The 19,796-nt window shown below is 41.1% G+C and overlaps 1 protein-coding gene and 1 long non-coding RNA gene across 3 annotated transcripts in view; both read right to left on the bottom strand.

Moving 5' to 3' along the window:
* Positions 1-2,526: 2,526 nt before the first annotated feature.
* The window catches only part of LOC108183454 (protein NLRC3), a 43,486-nt gene continuing 26,216 nt past the window's right edge, over positions 2,527-19,796 (bottom strand). Inside the window, exons 9-12 of one of the 2 annotated variants that reach the window (XM_088650057.1) lie at positions 8,807-8,980; positions 7,933-7,979; positions 7,127-7,197; positions 2,527-3,010 (exon numbers count right to left, since the gene is read on the bottom strand). In XM_088650057.1, coding sequence (XP_088506183.1) covers positions 2,924-3,010; positions 7,127-7,197; positions 7,933-7,979; positions 8,807-8,980 — 379 coding nt within the window. In that variant the 3' untranslated portion in view covers positions 2,527-2,923. Of the gene's footprint in view, positions 7,199-7,931; positions 7,980-8,806; positions 8,981-19,796 lie in introns of both variants that reach the window. The other variant, XM_088650058.1, reaches the window with a different exon arrangement.
* On the bottom strand, positions 9,244-14,678 carry LOC141376445 (uncharacterized). Its single transcript, XR_015942858.1, has 2 exons — positions 14,437-14,678; positions 9,244-13,202 (listed from the first exon to the last, which is right to left on the bottom strand). It is a non-coding gene; the product is annotated as an uncharacterized LOC141376445 (long non-coding RNA).

Raw genomic sequence — 19,796 nt, 5'->3', positions numbered from 1 at the left:
GTATGTATGTATGTGTATGCATGTATATATATATATAAATAAATGTGTTTGTGTACAGTCATGCTTACTGTGCGTATAAAACCTACCTCTGATGGTGGCAGTACATCTATGATGTCTTCCTGCTTTCTAGCAGCAGATTTAGCCCTGGACACACGAATGATTTTGTGAATGGATGGCTCGATTAGCCACCAGAAAGATGTCAGGTGACGGTAGCTGGGCAACCTATAAGCAGAAGTGTTACTGAATACATTTACAAATTGTTTACATGTTTCCGTGCTAGTAATGCAGGCACGTGTATTTAAAAATGAGTATATGTAATCACATCTAATCCTAAGATTCTTCCAATCTTCAGACCTACCTTGTATAAAATCGGATGTCCTCATCTGAGCCAGCAAACCGTTCCAATCCAAAATCACGCTGAACGTGTAGTTCTTTTAGCTGTTTTTTCAGCTCATCCACTTCATTTGAAAGTTCTTCTATTTTAGCATATGCCAGGTCTAATGATGAAGGCTCGGGAATGGTTCAGTAATCATGATCCATCGTAACATCCATGGGTGTGGGTTCGACGGATACCACTTCAGCCGGCCTCTCTCTCCTCTCCCACACACTGGACCGCGATGCTTTGACTGCATAGTTATTCCAGGCAAAAAGCACTGGCACAGCGCCAGTTACTAACTTTTTTCGTGCCTCTGGTGTTTGCGGTTCAATAATCTGATCCCTGCTAAAATGTCTACTGCAAACCTTGGAATTGCCGGTTGGACAAAAATCATCTCGGCGTATGTTCACAAGCCACTGTTTTCTAAGGTCCACGTTTGAAGGAAAACTGTGAAAACTTATACTTCTGTTGAATTTCGCAGAAGATGTACACAGCGGAACGCAGCAGTGTACGTTGTATACCTTGCTGTCTCTGAAATCTATAAACACTTTTTTTTTTTTACATTTTCTCCCAACTTCGCAACAATGGCCGACAAACCGGAACTAAGCGGGCCCTATTACTTCAAGGCGGAACTACGTCACGAGCCTGTGTGCAAGTAGCGCATTGGTTAGGCATTACCACACTATGCTTTATAAAGCCATCGTCCAAAGCCCTCTTGAACGAGCAGTGTTCTTAAGGATTTGAGTTTTGTTAAGAAACCGACTGCTAAACATCCCGCTGCGTAAACACTCGATACTCTTAACAAAAAGCAACTATGGCACCTGTACATTAGGCACTGCTGGGATTCAAACCCAGGATTTCCTGTTTACTAGACAGGCGCTTTGACCAACTAAGCCACAGCGCCAACACCAAAAAGGAGGCAAGACGTTTTGAGACGTTCACGTTTCTGAGACTAAAAAAAGACAGCAAGTCTTAAAATGGCAAGCAAAGAGGTTTTTTAACTCTATTTGTTGCACTATTCATTACGCCTCAAAGCTATACAATTTTATAATTCGTTCCCGAAAGCTCTATAAAACAAGCACACGCACCACCTGGACTATGGCGCTGCTGGGATTTGAGCCCAGGATCTCCTGTTAACAATACAGGCGCTTTGACCAGCTAAGCCACAGCGCCACAAAAATTCACCGTAAGAGACATTTGCCTGATAAAAAAAAATCAAAGAAGAAAAAATAATACATAACAAAAACCAGCATGTCAAGTTGCAGAAAATGCTGACAAGACGGACGTGGTCTTTTAGAGTCTGGATGATCATGTCTCAAACCTGACCGGTAACCTGGCCTCTGTTCAAGATCAAAGCAAAATATGTGTGAATTTATTTTTATTTAATCTATTCTTAATCATGTGTCATGTGCCTTCGAGTCATTCCTCAAGCCCACTAGGCCCTACACCGTTTTCTAATCTCCCTTATTTAAAACAGCTTAATTAAGTCATCGGCTTTATTGTAGAGTACCCCTAGTATCTGAACCTGCAATGCGCAATGAAAGAAAGAAGCAAAACGGGATGGACAGATGCCTAAAATGTTAGTGTTACATATTGAGTAACATTATTTTTGACAATGCTAGTGTGTATTGTTCCTGTGTGTGTTTCCTCCATTATCTATCTCTTTCTCTCTCTCCACATGAGCGGAGATCAGGTGCAGCTGTGAGAGAGGCGGCGCCAGCTATAAAGCCACGCCATTGACGCTCCTCATCGAGTTCTCTTCCTATTTCCCCTCGCTATTTTGTGTTTTTGTGTGTGTGTGTGTGTGTGTGTGTGTGTGTGTGTGTGTGTGTGTGTGTGTGTGTGTGTGTGTGTTTGTGACTGTGGCTGAATGTGCAGATGTGTCCACAGACGTGCTGAATGTATGTGTATGTGTATGTGTGTGTGTGTGTGTGTGTGTTGTGATTGAGAGAGCGTCTGGTCTGTGTTCAGAAGCTCCTCCTCAGTGTCTCTGTGTTGGTCTTGATGGAGCAGAAGCCTTTATTTCTCTGAGCGCAGCAGGAAAGCTTCAGCTAAACTGTGTGTTTTCCTACTTTAGTCAATCCAACACTGAAAACTCCTCATCTAGTCAAGAGTTACTGGCTTATTACTGGACACAGACATTACTGAGCTTGATTTATTCGCTTTATTAAGCATTATTAATGCACAGTTGTGCTGGTGAACATCAGTTAATGCACTGAGAGTCAACAAGAACTAACAGAGAACAACTTTACTGTCATCAACTAACATGAACAAATCAATAAATACTGGAATAAATGTGTTTTTATTGTTCAGTTCAAGTCAAATCATGAAGAAGAAGAAGATCAGAAGAGCAGAAACAAACGTCACACTTCATTTCTCCTTTATTCATTGAGCTGCTGGATTTCTCTACAGTTGATTCAAGATTTGACAGAGATTCAGACAGGATTCAGACATTTCCATGTTCATCATCACATTCTAATATCAGCAGTGGATTTGACATTGACTTTTATTATTTGTGCTCAAACAACAGAGAAACAATGAAGAAGATCAATCTGTAGACAAGAATGAGCTGATCTGAACACAGCAGCATCCTGGAGGACACTTCATAAACATCAATGATGACACTGATGAAGACTGAGAAACACACACACACACACACACACAAACACACACACAAACACACACACACATTTGATTAATTTTATTTGGAATGACTAATACTATTAAAACAATTCAGCATCCAAATAATCGTAAGGAGCCCATAATGTTTCACAATAAAAGCAGCATGCAACCATTGATGATCTTTTGCGTGGCACTATTAGACACTCAATCCATTCTACGTGCAGTATTAAGTAAATGGATTAAGGATAGAGATGGCATCGTCTTCTCCACACATGAAGACTGCCTATTATTGCAGATACAGAACAATACTTTGCAATTTGTTAAGAGTTTTTTTTACTGAGTCCGGCAATTTGTAGTCCTCTCACACACAGTTTATGAACATGCCCAAGGCTACCGTAAATTAAAACCACCAACTTTGTGTTGTAGCCACACACTTTCAGAGCATTCACTAATGGTTTATATTTCAGCATTTTTTCTGAATAGCACAGATCCATGTATGAGTCAAAACAACAGCCTACTTCCATAATCAGAATGTTTTTCAGTACTTCATCCACAACAACAATATCACGAGTGTTTGGAAAATCTCTAATGACGGCACTCAGAACATGTGCATTACTGCTCAATGATGGAAACCAGTTCATTCGTACAGTTTTGTTAGTGTATAGTGCACTGTGCACACTGACTCTGTCCACCTCTTTAGCTGTGATGTTCACAATGCGATCGTGACGTGTGATGTACATGCCTCTGAACGCGGGGCAGCCGTTCATTATGTGTGCTGTTGATTCCACCGTTCTATCGCTATGTAATAAGCAAATAGGTTCATGGTGTTTCGGGTACCACACGGACAGATTAAACTTTGTAGGAAGTGTTTGTAAACGAGCTCTAATGACAAACTTAAGAATAGTGTGGTCAATAGCGGGGTTGTGTAGCGCAATGTGTGAGACTGTGTGATCCGCGCTCTGCAGGCAGGCCAGTTTGCCCTGCAGCCGCAGATGAGTCCAGTAACTGCGCTGCTGTGTATAAAAGTGCTGGAGAATCTCATACCTGCACGTCCTGCCCTTCAACTCCTTCTTTTCTCCACCATTATCTAAAGTTGCTTCAGCAGATGTGTTATCAATGTCCATGATCACCTCATCGCTGACTTTCACCTGCTGTCCGCTCGTGTTCCTCCAGCTCAGCTGTATGTTATTGCTGCTGCACAAGTCATTCAGGTCCGGCCAGTCTGAGCGCACTCCAAATCCCACAGACGCTGTATCCAGCCTACCATTAAGTTTCTTTCTAAATCTTAAGAAACTTGGTTCTCCTTCAGCTGCATATGGCACCTTGCGTTTACCCAGATCCAGAAGGAGTGAGCTCCGGGCTAGCCTTTGTACTGTCGGGTCATCGCTGTTCAACATGTGCAATAGATGGTTTATCCTAGTAGCTGTGTAGATCCACTCGATATTGGGAAACCCGAGTCCGTCCTCTGTTTTATTAGTGAATAAAATACTTCTTGTCATGTGTGTATTAAGACATAACCATTTTCGTGCCAGCTGCACAGCCTTATCATTCATTTGCTTTAAAGCTTTCTTTGAGATGTGTACGTTAGCAAACAGATATTGTATTTTGGAGAGAGCGATCTCATGAACTGCTTGGAGTTTTAGACAGGACTGTAAGGGACAGCGATCTATTTTGTCCAGTCTGCAAAAATACTCATTGCAGATTTCATTCAGTTGTTCTTGCCATTCTCCAGCTACCTTAAATTTATGTCCAAGGTAACTATAAGTCTCATGTCTGGCATAAACTCTGATCGCATTTCCTGAGATTGTGAACACAGGAGGATGGTCATATTTGGCTCTGTGCCACCTGTTGCCGCCGGATCGGCGTTCATAAAACACTGCACACTTGCTGTTCTTCACCTCGAGTCCAGACCACTGCAAAAAGCGGTCAGTGTCTGACAACATATTGGTAATGACATTTTCCTCTCTTGACACTAAGACGACGTCATCTGCGTAGGCTTGGACGGGATTCGGAGATATTACATCGGGCGGGGCGAGGAGGCAGATCCATTTCAGCCATTGGTTTAATGCCAGAATAAAATTCACTGCGCTCCAAGGACAGCCTGTTTTAATTCCAACTGCAAGCTTTATGGGTTTTGTCAATTGCTGTCCGCACATTACTTGTATAAAAGATTTCTCATATACATCCTTAATTATCAGTCTGTACTGCTCTGGCAGTTTTATCTCTTCAAGAGAACGAATCATTTCACTATGAGGTAAAGACCCAAAAGCATCCCGAAAGTCAAGAAACACAGCAAAAAAGCGGGAGGACTCGTGTTTAAAGTCATCAATAGCAGTCTTCAAACAGAAAACATGTTCGTTCATTCCTTGCCTCTCTATATATGCTTTTTGCTTTGTTGATAGTATACCAGAATCCACAAGGCAGAATATGATTTAAAATGCATTTCATAAATACCTTGTAAATGGAGGGCAGCAGTGATATATCCCTCCAGGTGGAGGGGTCTTACGGAATGTTGTCTTTCTTGGGAATCCTGTGGATGATGGCTCCTTTCCACAAATCAGGAACTTTTCCATTGATTAAGCAGACATTGAAAATCTGTGTTAACGTCGATGCTGTGAAGTGTTTTGTCGCTTTAAGCACTTCATAAGTTACCCCGTCAGCTCCACAAGCCTTGTTGTTGGGAAGGCTGAGAAGCACTTCTGTGATTTCATTTGTGGTGAAGTTGGAAGTTCTGGGCTGTGTGTTGATATCAACCGGGCCAAGGATGCCACACCATGGGGGGCTGTCGCGCTGGTGATGCTGCTGCCTCGGTCCACACTTCTTAACATAGTATTCATATACCTTAGACACATCACTTATGGCAGAAGGAGGAATCGGGTGAGTACTATTATTTAAGATGATGTCAATGGCTTTACCTCTACGATGTTTCCAGAGATAGACAAGCTCATTTTGGCTCACCTCAGTTGACTCTCTCGCTCTGCTGGATTTTGTCGCTCTGTTGAGCGCTGGTTGAATAGTTTTCCGTATGTGGTGCAACTGGTGATCTATCCATTCAGTGAGTGTGTGCTGTTCAAATCCGAATGGGAATGCTCCACAGAGAGGGAATTTTCTCAGAATTCTCGCTGTATATTTCAACAAAGGCAGGCCCAGTGGCCGTCCGTCTCTGTGCACTATTGTGTAAGTTCCGTTCTTATAATATACTCCACAGAGGATGGATATTAATTTTGTCCAATGACGCGGGTCTTTACCGGTTAAAGAGTATGACTTGTTTATCGCTCATTAATTTCACGTCCAGAGTTTCTCTGAACTCCTTTTCTTGTGCCTGAAAACACATCCATTCCTGTTCAGAGAGCTGACGGGTATATTGTTCAAAGTGTGTTAAGTTAGCGGCTGTGTGATTTCTTTTAGGAAAAGCGTTTCGTCCGCGGGTGTAAATTTTGCCGCTTCTTATGGCGTCCTTAACCGCAGTTTTCAGCGTTGCAATTAGGCACATCACTTGAATTGTTTCACATTGGGCTCCTTCTGCGTTCACGACGGCAGTTACGACAGACACACACACACACGCACGCACACACACACACACGCGCACACACACACACACACACACACACGCACGCACACACACTGCTGCTGACTGCTCCTGCAGTGGATTCTGGGTAAATCTCTTGTCAGTCTTCAGCTCAGTTTCACTGATGATCCAGACCAAACAGTAAACCCAGGGCAGAGCGGCTCAGTGAATGTGGTCTGGACTGAGTGGATGAGGCTCATTGTGTCTCTATAGATGTTGTAGAAGCTCAGAGTTCCTGTACTTTGATCCACAAACACTCCTATTCTCCTGCTGAGCGGCTTCACTGAGAGCTTAGTGCGTGTGTTATTGTGACTGAATGAGAAACTGGAGGAATCACAGATCAAACTCCAGGACTGAGCATTATTACCAAACCAACACTCAACACCTCCCTTCCTCCTGATGCTCTTATATGACACTGATATACACACATCATGATCTCCACTCCAGTCAATCTCCCAGTAACAGCGTCCACACACACTCTCTCTGCACAACACCTGAGGCCAATAATCAAATCTGTCTGGATGATCAGGATACGGCTGATTCTTTCTCACACTCTTCACCTCTCTGTTCTCCTCAGACAGAATGAATTCAGTGTGTGCTGTGTTTGGATCCAGAGTAAGGAAACAGACATCTAAACACAAGAACACACACATTTATACCCACAGATGTGTGTGTGTGTGTGTGCGTGTGTGTGAGAGAGACAGAGAGAGAGAGTGTGTGCGTGCGTGTGTGTGAGAGAGACAGAGAGAGAGAGTGTGTGCGTGCGTGTGTGTTGTGTGTGTGTGTGTGTGTGTGTGTGTGCATGCTTGCGTGTGTGTGTATGTGTGTTTGTGTGTGTGATTGAGAGAGGGAGAGAGAGAGTGTTGGTGTGAGTGCGTGTGTGATTGAGAGAGGGAGAGAGAGTGTGTGTATGTGTGTGTGTGTGTGAGTGCGTGTGTGTGTAAGTGAGAGAGTGTGTGCATTCATGTGTGTGTATGCGTGTGAGAGAGACAGAGTGTGTGTGTTTGTGTGTGTGTGTGAGAGAGAGTGTGTGTGTATGTTTGTGTGTAAGTGAGAGTATGTATGTGTGTGTGTGTGTGTGTGTGTGTGCATGTGCGTGTGTGTGTGTTTGTGAGAGAGTGTGTGTATGTGTGTGTATGTGTGTGATTGAGGGAGAGAGTGTGTGTGTGTGCGCGCATATGTTTGTGTGTGTGTGGTCCTACATTTGTGCAGTCCTGCTGTAATCCTCGTGTGTGTGTGTGCATGTGTGTGTGTGTGTGTTCCTACATTTGCGCAGTCTTGCTGTAATCCTTGTGTGTGTGTGTGTGCGCGTGTATGTGTGTGAGTATGTGTGCATGTGTGTGTGTATCTGTGTGTGTAGTCCTACATTTGCGTGGTCCTGCTGTAATCCTCGTGTGTCCTCCATGATCCAGACTGTAAACACACACAGATGGAGAGAATGAGCTGTTTAGTTTCCCCCTCAGCTAATAAGCTAAAGCTAGCACTGAGCCGCTCAGCTACACGCTCCAAACTCTTGAGCTAAAACACACAACACTTGTTGGTTGAGCCGGGATGCACAATGAATGTAACACAGTGCGTTCTGTTCCTCTGCTGTTGGTGAAGCGAGCGCAGATACTGCTCATGTTGATGGAGACACCCTGCTGCAACATTCATTTATTACAGTGATCACACTTAGCTTTGCCATCGTTCTTCAGCACATGCAGCCTTTGAGCACATGTTGCAGTCCATCTCTAAACTATGTTCAGATTATTAAAGCTGCTCGCCAGCGCCCAAGTTCCTGACAGATTAGCAAGTGAAAAATACACATGTGTGCACAGAGAAGAGGAATCCAGATGTTGATTTTAGAACAAGAGTCTGAACATTAATCCAAGTGTCTAATTCCAGAATCTGAATCCATCTTCAATCCCCAACCCTATTCCTGACCTGATATTGTAGGATTCTTCAGCAGAAATGGAGGAAGAAGTTTCTCTGCTCAGCTCAAATGCTGAAACTGTACAGTGTGTCCCGCTTAATGTCACTGTAACTGAGCCAATACACTCCAACATTTACAGAGGAGATTCATTTCACACTCAATGATTTGCTCTTCATAGACATGACTGTAATACTCTACAAGCTGTATCTTCTGTCTGTCCTCACCCCATAACCCTCACAGAAAACTGAAGCTGATCAAAAAAGAGCTTTCTAGTGTCTTTTTAAAGCCATTCAGTGTAAAAGCACAAGGCCAGTGCTGCTCCACATACTTGAGTTTGTCCAGTGTGTAGTTTGGATCCTCCAGTTGTTCAGAGAGCAGCTTGACTCCTGAATCTCCTGGATGATTGTAGCTCAGATCCAGCTCTCTCAGGTGTGAGGGGTTTGAAGTCAGAGCTGAAGACAGAAAACCACAGCCTTCCTCTGTCACCATACAGCCAGACAATCTACAAACACAGCAATAGTCCACATCACACAGTCGGACAATCACACATCTCTTTGTGTTGTGGAGATGCTCACTGCTGTTTCTGCTCATGTCAACAGCAGTGATGACCACACACATACTGATTAGCTCTCCTTATTGATCAAGCCCACACATCAGCAAACACACTCACACAAATAATGTAGCATCTTAATATGACCTCCTTCTGAATGAGTGTTACGACCCCCTCGTTTTGAGTCGCAACATAAAAGAGTTCGGACAACAAAAGAATGTATATGCAACTTATTTATTATACATAAAACTAAATAGAACAACAAATCAACAAACAAACGTCTAGGGGAAAAAATAAAGAAAATAACTACTTTAACTACACAAATAAATAATGCTAAACAAAACCATAAGGTTGCAGAAATGAAGAGATGATCTGAACACGAGGACGGCCCGTAGCCACACCGTCCTCCAGAAGCTAGCACTCAAAACCCTTTTATATGGTTTGAGCCAATTGGTGACAACCAGGCACCCAATCAGGATCTGCCACATCCATACTGAAGTCCTGGGGTCGTCACACCTCCCACTCCAAAAGGAGGTTCCCTAAAGAACCGACAAAAACAACTAGTGGAACAAACAGAACATAAACCAACTAAATTGAAATTTACAATAACAGGAGTACTCATCTCCATAAATCTCACTCCAGTTTTCTCCCCGACTCCTGGGCCCTAGGAAATCAGAGTAAAGACTAGAGATAGAAAATGAGAGAGAGACAGAATCGAGAGAGAGAGAGAGAGAGAGAGAGAGAGAGAGAGAGAGAGGGAGAAAGACAAACAAAAGATATGCCCAACCTAATGGGACATTTTACACTCTTGAGAGAGCGTCAGCAATCAGGTTGTCTTTGCCACGAATATGTTTAATCAGCAGAGAGAATGGTTGCAATATAAGGCTCCATCTCATAATCCGCTGGTTCTTTCCACGCATTCGATCCAAGAAAGTTAAAGGATTATGGTCTGTATAGATGACAATAGGACCACAAACTGAACTCAAATAGACCTCAAAGTGTTGAACAGCCAACACAAGAGCTAAAGCCTCTTTTTCCACTGTGGAATAGACCTGCTGATGACAATTGAATTTTTTTGAAAAATAACTGACTGGATGCTCAACTCCTTTGTCATCTTCCTGAAGAAGAACTGCACCAGCACCAAAAGCACTAGCGTCCACCGCTAGAAGAAAAGGTTTCTCAAAGTTTGGTGCAGTCAACACCGGAGCATTAGCTAAAAGAGATTTAGCATTATCAAAAGCACATTGACACTGCACTGACCAATGGAAAGGTCTTTTTGGGCTCAATAAATCTGTCAGAGGGGCAACAACATCTGCAAAATTCTTACAAAAACCTCTATAGTAACCCACCATTCCGAGAAAACGCCTTAACTCACGACGAGTAGTGGGAGTGGGAAAACTAGAGATGGCTTCAACTTTAGCACTAATAGGACGAACGCACCCTCTGCCAACCACCTTACCCAAATAAGTCACTGTAGCCTTACCAAACTCACACTTGGCAAGATTAACAGTCAAGTTAGCTTTAGCTAAACGTTCAAACAGTTCTCTAATTTGTGCTAGATGTTCTGACCAAGTAGAACTGTACAGCACAACATCATCCAGGTAGGCTTCACATCCCTGCATCCCTGATAACACTCGATTTACCAGACGTTGAAAAGTCGCTGGAGCATTTCGAACTCCAAAAGGCATTACTGTGTACTGTAGGAAACTGTCTGGTGTAATAAAAGCAGACAATTCCTTAGCACGAGATGTTAACGGCACTTGCCAATATCCTTTTAAAAGATCAAACTTACTCACAAACTGTGCAGATCCTACCCGATCTACACAATCATCGATTCTGGGTAAAGGAAAACAATCAGGTTTTGTAAGTGAATTGAGCTTCCTATAATCAGTACAAAACCGATAAGATTGATCTGATTTAGTCACTAGAATGCAGGGGGAGCTCCACGAACTAAAACTGGGTTCTGCTAATCGGTGAGCAAGCAAATATTCCACTTCTTTCTCAAGGAGTTTCCTTTTAACAGGATTCACCCGATATGGATGTTGTTTTACAGGTGAAGCCATCCCAACATCAATGTCATGTTGAATGACATGAGTTTGAGTAGGAACATCAGAAAAGATAGAAGGGAATGAATTTACCAACTCAATGATACTGGTCTTCTCTGGTTCGCACAAATGAGACAGATGATGAGAGAGATTAACAAGAAATTCCGAATTATTCAGGCGTCCTTCCACAACTCCTCGTGAAGGACCACTCTTTTCATCCAGATCAGTAGTCATGTCCACAGAAGCTCCTGAAACACTGGAGTCAAGATCGGAGGTCACGACATGTACTGAAAGAGATGAAACAGGGCTCAAGTATGGCTTCAGCAAGTTAACATGGCAAACCTGTACTTTCTTTCGTCGATCAGGTGTACTTAAAAGATAGTTGTTATTCGTGTAACACTTTACTATGGTGTATGGTCCACTAAACCTAGCCTGAAACGGACTACTTAAAACAGGAAGCAATGCTAAAACTTTATCGCCAACCTGAAAACTTCGAAGTTTAACTTTGCGATCAAACAACCTCTGCATCTTTTCCTGAGACTTACCTAGTTTTCGCAAAGCGATAGCTCGAGCTTCATAAAGTCGATAGCGAAAACCACTGACATAATCTAGAACATTCTCAGGTGGATCAGTGATGTTCCATTCATCGGCTAAAACAGCAATCGGGCCTCGGACTGTGTGTCCGAACACCAACTCATTGGGGCTAAAACCAGTGCTCTCTTGAACAACTTCACGAATAGCCAACAACATCCAAGGAAGACCATCCTCCCAGTCACAATCAAGTTCAACACAATAGGATCTCAAAAGTGACTTAAGAGTCTGGTGGAACCTTTCTAAACCTCCCTGACTCTGAGGATGATAAGCACTTGAGATATTGTGTTTAACTTTAAGTTGTTGTAGAACTTTTGAAAATTGTCGGGACATAAAATTTGAACCTTGATCAGACTGAATGGTTTTTGGAATACCAAAGATAGACATGAAATTTGTCAAAGCCTTTAAAATCGATTTTGTTGTGATCGATCTCAATGGATAAGCTGTAGGATAGCGTGTAGACTGGCACATTACAGTAAGCAAATAAGCATGTCCGGCCTTAGATCGGGGTAAAGGACCCACACAATCTATGATTAGGTGTTCAAAAGGGGTAGTACAAACAGCAATGGGTTGTAAAGGAGCCAATGGAATACGTTGATTAGGCTTCCCGGTCATTTGACAGTTGTGACAAGACCGTATGTATTTAGTCACATCTTTCTTAAGTCTAGGCCAATAAAATTCCCTCAAAATCCTATCACATGTCTTTCTTACCCCCATATGACCAGCAGGGCCTTGGTGTGACAGCCTTAAGACATCATGACGAAAAATTGAAGGAACCACAATTTGGATCCTAGGATCAAGAGAAGAGTCAGAAGACATAGGCTGTTGTCTGCAAAGCAACCCATCCCGAAGAATATAAGACGTGGAGACTTTGTTTTCTCCACCAGCACCGACTAAGGAAAACATCTCCTGAACAGCTTCATCCGCATGCTGGGCTTTAATCAGCTCAGCTCGAGTCACACTATGAAGTGGAGATAACAAACAAGTGTTAGCATTAGCATCACAAGGTGGACTTTCAGAAAGTGAAAGAGGCTTTTCAATAGGTGCATCAACAGATGTAATATTGTGCACAGGAGTCTCTTCATCTACAGTAGTGGTGTTCACAGTACCAGGCTCTAGTGATAAGTCTGTAGATGAAATAAAAGTATCACTAAGAACACTTCCTGTCTCATCCAACACTCCTCTCTTAGTCATCGCTCGAGTTACTGCACATGCTGGGAACAAATCAGAACAGTCAGGAGGCTTATTCAATCCTTCAACAGAAGGAAACACAACAGGTGGAATTTCACCATCAGGTTTCTCCCACACATTACCACCAGCCAAGTCATTTCCAAGTATAAAGGTGACACCAGGAATAGGAAGGTTAGCACGAACTCCTACAACTACATCACCTGTTACAAGTTTGGAGTTAAGGTGAATGTGGTGCAATGGAACTTCCATGTAGCCCATTTCAAGCCCTCTGACCAGCACATGAGACCCAGTAGCAGTACGTTCAGACAAAGGCAAAAGTCCTTGCATCAAAAATGACTGTCCAGCACCTGTATCACGAAGAATACGAACAGGAACAAATTCATCAGAATCAGGCAAAGAAACACTACCATCAGTAATGAATGGCCCAAAATCCACACTGGTCTTATCCTCCATTTCACTGATATTTATTTTCTCAATCTGCTCGGTGCCAACATTGTGATTCACTTTTGAAATCAAACCAACAGGTTTAACAGATTTATCTTTCTTTTTTAAAATAGCACAGTCAGAAATTTTATGTCCTTGTTTTTTACAATAAAAACAAATAATTTCACCTTTTTGACATGTGAGTGAAACATTTTCAGCAGGAACTGACACAACATGCTGACGTGAAAGGATCTTTTTACTTTTACTCATAGAATTCAGCTTTAATCTACTCATATCATTTACATGAGCAGTATTCTGGTGAGTGAGAGTAAATTCATCTGCCATAAGTGCAGCCTCAGACAGTTTAGTCACTTTATGCTCATTAAGATACATGGCCACAGCATTTGGAACACAGCACTTAAACTCTTCAAGAAGAATGAGCTCTCTAAGCTCCTCCTTAGATTTAATTTTTACTGATGAGCACCAGCGGTCAAACAAATTTTCTTTCTCTCTAGCAAACTCAAGAAAAGTGCTTTTCTCAGATTTAAAATGAGTTCTGAATTTTTGTCGATAAGCCTCAGGTGCTAATTCATAAGCTTGTAAAATAGCGGACTTCACAATCTCATAATCGCTACTTTGCTCTGTAGTCAACGCTGAATACACATCCTGTGCTCTCCCTATCAACACGCACTGCAATAATAATGTCCAAAAAGTCTTTGGCCACTTTAATGACTCTGCAACACGTTCAAAATGCTGAAAGTATTTCTCTACTTCCCTCTCCAAAAACGGCGGCACTAGCCTAATGTTTTTGTGTACATCAAACACATTTGACTCAGCAGCTGAAATTACAGGAGCTTGATGTGATTTTAATTTCAATTCCAGCTCAAGTTTTCGCAATTGAAACTCTCTTTCCTCTCGCTCTTTCTGCAACTCCAACTCCATTTTCCGCATTTCTAACTGTTGTTGCATTTTCTTTACTTCAAAATCATTCTCCAACTCTTTCTCTTTCAAAGCACAAACATCACGCTCGGCTCTAAATTTTTCCGCATCAACACACAGCTGTTTTTCTTGCAACGACATTTCACTAAACTTTGCATTTAGATCGACACTACAAACAGGAGACGATACAGACTCATCAGGAATAATAGGAGCTCTTACCTCTAAAACGCCGCGTTCACAAAGTGCGCTCTTCACAGCTTTCATCAGCGTTTCCTTGAGTTTCTTGTCATTACTCGTTACCTCAATATCAAAACGCTCCGCGATCTGCAACAGTTCCTCCTTCGTACATCTCTCCAGTAGTATCTCCGAAGGAAATGCAAAGAAATCTTCAATAAGTGATGAAGACGACATGACTGCCAACAGCAAACGCTCTAACAACAACAACAAAGCGCGCACACACTGAAGCGCACGTGAAACTAGCGCCTAACAACTACAAATCCCATCAGCCACTTCGCCAGGAACAAAAACAGCAGACGCGCTCAGTTTACAAAAACTCACCGTTATAAGAGATTACTATAAACTATAGTTACTCTATTAATCGGAGGGCATCGTAATTAACAAGTACGGAAAAAACAAAGTGTCACCTTATGAAAAGAATGAAAATGAGAGACTTCAGTTCCTACCTACACGAAAAATAACTAACTTAACCTACCTAATCTTCAAAGGTGTACCGGACTCGGGGCGGCTTTTAAACGCTAAGCTCGAGGACAATTGGCATAGCCAAAAGCCCGATGCGTACCCCCGACAGAGACTTAATAATCTCCATCCAGAATAACCTTCAAAAATAAAAAAGGCAAAATAACAAACTAAAATAACAAATAGTGTCTCGATGGAAGGATTACAAACCCAGCTGAGAACACTCTAACTACCTGAAGTCTACTCATTTACATTGGTGAACACAAACAAAATGCATTACCTTATGTGTAGTTAAATTATCCGGACGAGCGCCCAATTTTATGTTACGACCCCCTCGTTTTGAGTCGCAACATAAAAGAGTTCGGACAACAAAAGAATGTATATGCAACTTATTTATTATACATAAAACTAAATAGAACAACAAATCAACAAACAAACGTCTAGGGGAAAAAATAAAGAAAATAACTACTTTAACTACACAAATAAATAATGCTAAACAAAACCATAAGGTTGCAGAAATGAAGAGATGATCTGAACACGAGGACGGCCCGTAGCCACACCGTCCTCCAGAAGCTAGCACTCAAAACCCTTTTATATGGTTTGAGCCAATTGGTGACAACCAGGCACCCAATCAGGATCTGCCACATCCATACTGAAGTCCTGGGGTCGTCACAATGAGTGAATGAAATGTTGCAGAGGTCTGAAACGTCTAATCAGGTGTAGGGCTGGTTGATGTCAGACAATATTTATTAATAACAGAGATGGCAAAAGTACACACATCCTTTACTCAAGTAGAAGTACAGACACTCATGTTTAAAATGACTCTGGTAAAAGTTGAAGTACTGACTACGCTTTTGTACTCAAGTAAGTTTCACTAGGTTGGTAAATAACCGGTGTCCCCCACAGTCCAAAAACATGCTGTATAGGTGAATAGATAACCTAAATTGGCCCTAGTGAATAAGTGCATGTGTGAATGGGAGAGTGTATGGGTGTTTCCCAGTACTGGGTTGTGGCTGGAAGGGCATCTGCTGCATAAAACCTTAGCTGGACAACTTTGTTGTTCATTAGGCTGTAGCGTATAATTTGCATATAATGCATATAATTTTCATACATTATTTGATTGTTTTAGAACTGAATGTACAAATCTTTACATAATAGCACTTTGTTTGCTGTATTAGATTGAAAGACCAGAGAAATCCAGTGCAATATAGTCAGAAGTGGACAAAAGATTCCACCTTAAGCATTTAAATTTCCTATTTGAACTGGAATGTCTCTCTCGTTTACCTGCGATCTGATTAAGCAAAATGGGCCTCATTACCATGTAACCAGGACAGCATCAGTCATGTTAAATTCGCTGTCTACCTCTGTCTCATTTGAGAAGTCATCCGTGCCTTTCTCATAGTAATCTTCATAAACTAGCCTACATATGGCGCATAGTATCCTTGATTGAAAAAGCACCAATGATAAAAATAAATCGACTGAATCGAAAAGGCACTCAAATGGCTCAAGACAAGAAATAATCTAGATCACAGCTCCCAACATATGAAAACCAAAGTAACAAGCCCGATATATAAATTTAAGCAGTAGAAAGTACAGATATTTCTGTAAAAATGTAAGAAGTAAAAGTTGTCAAAAAATAAGTAGTGGAGAAAAGTACTGAGACCAGAGAAAGTACAGTCACCAAGTATTTGTACTTCGTTACTTCCCATCTCTAATTAATAATCGCCTTTAAAGATATCCTGATGTCTGATAATCTCGTCTCTCCCCTCAGATCTATCATGAGATATGCCAACATGCCACTGCCAGTCTGCACACACACACACACACACACACACTGTTATGTATTTGTGCTCTGTTTTTTTCCTCTCTCTCTCTCTCTCTCTCTCTCCGTTCACCCATATCTGTTTTCATTATTCTCAGGTTCCTTTCATTGGTCCATTCAGCTGTCAGTCATTCCTCCCTGGTTACGTCAAGACCACCCGTCATAAAAGTGCGGGCCAGACCACTCGCTAGTAGTGCCTTGATTTCTCTCCCTTGCCTTTTTCTCTTTCTCTGCTTTTGTCGCTTGTTTCCGTATTTATTGCGTTCCGTATTTAAAACCCTGTCTAACTGTGTATTTTGTTGTTGCTCGTTTCTGTGTGCACATTATCCGTCTGTTATTCATATATCATTCTCAGTTTGCGTTGTTTACGAGGCTTGGACGAAGCGGACAGGTAAGAAGGTCACGTGACATACATTTTGCAACACATAGGACTACTCTGCTGTTTAGTGCATTAGGTTAGGGGCGAGCGCCACTCCTTGTACTTTTTGGATAGATAGATAGAGTAGATAGTTGGGACTCGGAAGTATCTTTGCGTGCTAATTATATTGTTTTCACATAGCTAGTTAACTAGATGCTTCTTGGGAGTTAGATTTAGTTCGGGTTCTGTTCTTTTCATTTCTTTAGCATCGCCCGCGTCCCTTCTGCCAGCTCTCTTGTTTTTTCCCGTCTTTATTTGTCTCATATTGTAAATAGTATATTTTTGCCTTACTTACTTTTTCTTTATTTTGATTAATTCAATGTGTTGTTCACTTTTGGGAATTGTAAATAAAAGCACATATTTTTGGCATTGCTTTGGTTGTCCTTTGCACTCATTCACTGTTTGTATAAATATAAATTAATTAAATTAATGTCAAACCCCACCATCCCCTAGATTAACATCAGGGGTTTGTAACACACACACACACACACACACACACACACACACACACACACACACACACACACACACACACACGATCTCTGAAGAGGAATAACTGGAGAAGAAAGAAACACTGGTGAACTCCTCTGAATGACCAAAACACCAAGGCAGGACAGAGCAACAGACAGATGCTGAGCAGCTTATCTTGGAGGATGCCCAGCACAAACTCAATGCAGCTTCACACTCTCGTCCAGCCCTACATCAAAGCATCATCAAGACGCATTTATTACAGTTTTTTGCAATGGCTATGACACTTTTTTCAATACATTTAACAAGTTTCCTAAACTCTTAACACGGTTAGCACAACATCTGTCTTCGTGGGCTATACAATTAACACATTTCTTGTAGCTTTGACACAAAATGCATCCAGTTAACACCAATTTAAAATGCTTGAAATTCTTTTACACACAAATTCAACCAAAACCAAAACAATGTAATTTTACAGTCAAATTTACAAATGCTTTAACACAGTATGTCAAAACAGATAACACCATGTTCTAAACAGAACCTATATAGGCTAAAGCCAAAGTGAACAGCTGTTCATATTGTCAATTGAAACACAAATATATTCCCTGTGTGTATATATATATATATATATATATATATATATATATATATATATATATATATATATATATATATATATATACACACACACACACAGGGAATATATTTGTGTTTCAATTTGTAATGTGCTCACTGTTCCTTTCAAGAAGAGTCCTCTTTTTAAACATACAGTATGATCATGTAATTTTAAAAACCACAACACATGAGTGTGCTTTCTAGATGGGAATCAGCTGTCATATATATATATATATATATATATATATATGCTCCCATCTCTCATATCTCCCGGCTCCCATATGAACATAATTCCCATCTAGAAAGCACACTCATGTGTTGTGGTTTTTCATATCACATGATCATACTATATGTTCTAAAAAAGGACTCATGAGGTTTTTGAAAGGAACAGTGAGCACATTACAGAACTCTGTCACCAATACGTCCAGATAAGGTTATGCAATACAGTGATTACTATGCACAGTGTGTTTTGCAGTAAACTACTCTATAAACCTGGCGTTCATTGGTACATACATTAGTTATACAGTACAGTAAAGCATTTACACTGTGTCTAATTACTTTTAAAGAGTCGTGAAGTTGGAGGTCAATCAAGTCCCACATGAAATTATCTATGTTGACGAGGCTGGCTTTGACTTAGCGAAAAGGCGTCCCCGTAAAAGAAACATAATAGGCCAAAGGGCCATCATTACCATGCCGGGCCAGAGAAGAAGTCGGGCAAATGCAGAAGACCAAGCAGAATAGAAAATTATTTTGTCTTTTATTATAATTGTGATGCTTTTTCTGTTTGTATATATTGCAGTGATGTCCTTTTGCAAATAAATTCTGTACTGCAGCAATTCTGTGTCTGTATTTTTTTACATGAACTGTAAATTTTATAAAGCAATTTTTTTCTTTATTTTTGTATTGAACTTTTGCAGTAAAAGAAAGAAAATGCCTGCATTTACTAAACCCAACAAAATGAAAATGTAGAGAGTCTTCAAATATAAGGGCAGAGCTGACACATAAACTAATGCAGTTTCTGTTATTTTAGCTGATGATATTGTTTTTATTGTCAGTGTGTTCTGATTGACTAAATGTTTCTGTTTTGAACAATAATTTCATTTTGAAACATGTTTACAGTGTTTTGTTAAACATGGTGTATTGTGTTAGTTTATTATTGTATTTTAAAAAGAAGTTTAGAGGTTTAGTTTACAATGTGTGATTTTGAGCATGAAATTAACTGTTTTGCCAATTGTGTGTTTTAGGTGTGTTGCTGCGTTTAGCAAAACTTTTAGCAAACTTGTTAAATGTATTGAAAAAACTGTCATAGCCATTGTAATAAACTGTAACTACTAAAACTGTGGACAAGCAAATATGATACAGCCTATAGATACTTTCTAGCCAGTGCTCAAACTAATATGTGTGTAATGTGTTGAGGCCACAGCTCATGATTGGCCATCCGCTTTCTCTTTCACTCATACATTCCTCTCCAAAGCGTGTGAGCGGGTCTAAACCTCAGATTATACTCATGAGCAAAAGGCCCGATCTCTCCTTCACATGTCTGCAGGTTTGTTTGCTTAT

Source organism: Danio rerio, chromosome 4 (assembly GCF_052040795.2).
Source record: "Danio rerio strain M-AB ecotype USA chromosome 4, GRCz13ab, whole genome shotgun sequence".
Taxonomy (NCBI): domain Eukaryota; kingdom Metazoa; phylum Chordata; class Actinopteri; order Cypriniformes; family Danionidae; genus Danio; species Danio rerio.
Note: the sequence above shows the minus strand (reverse complement) of the source record. Positions and strands in the feature narration are given on the sequence as shown.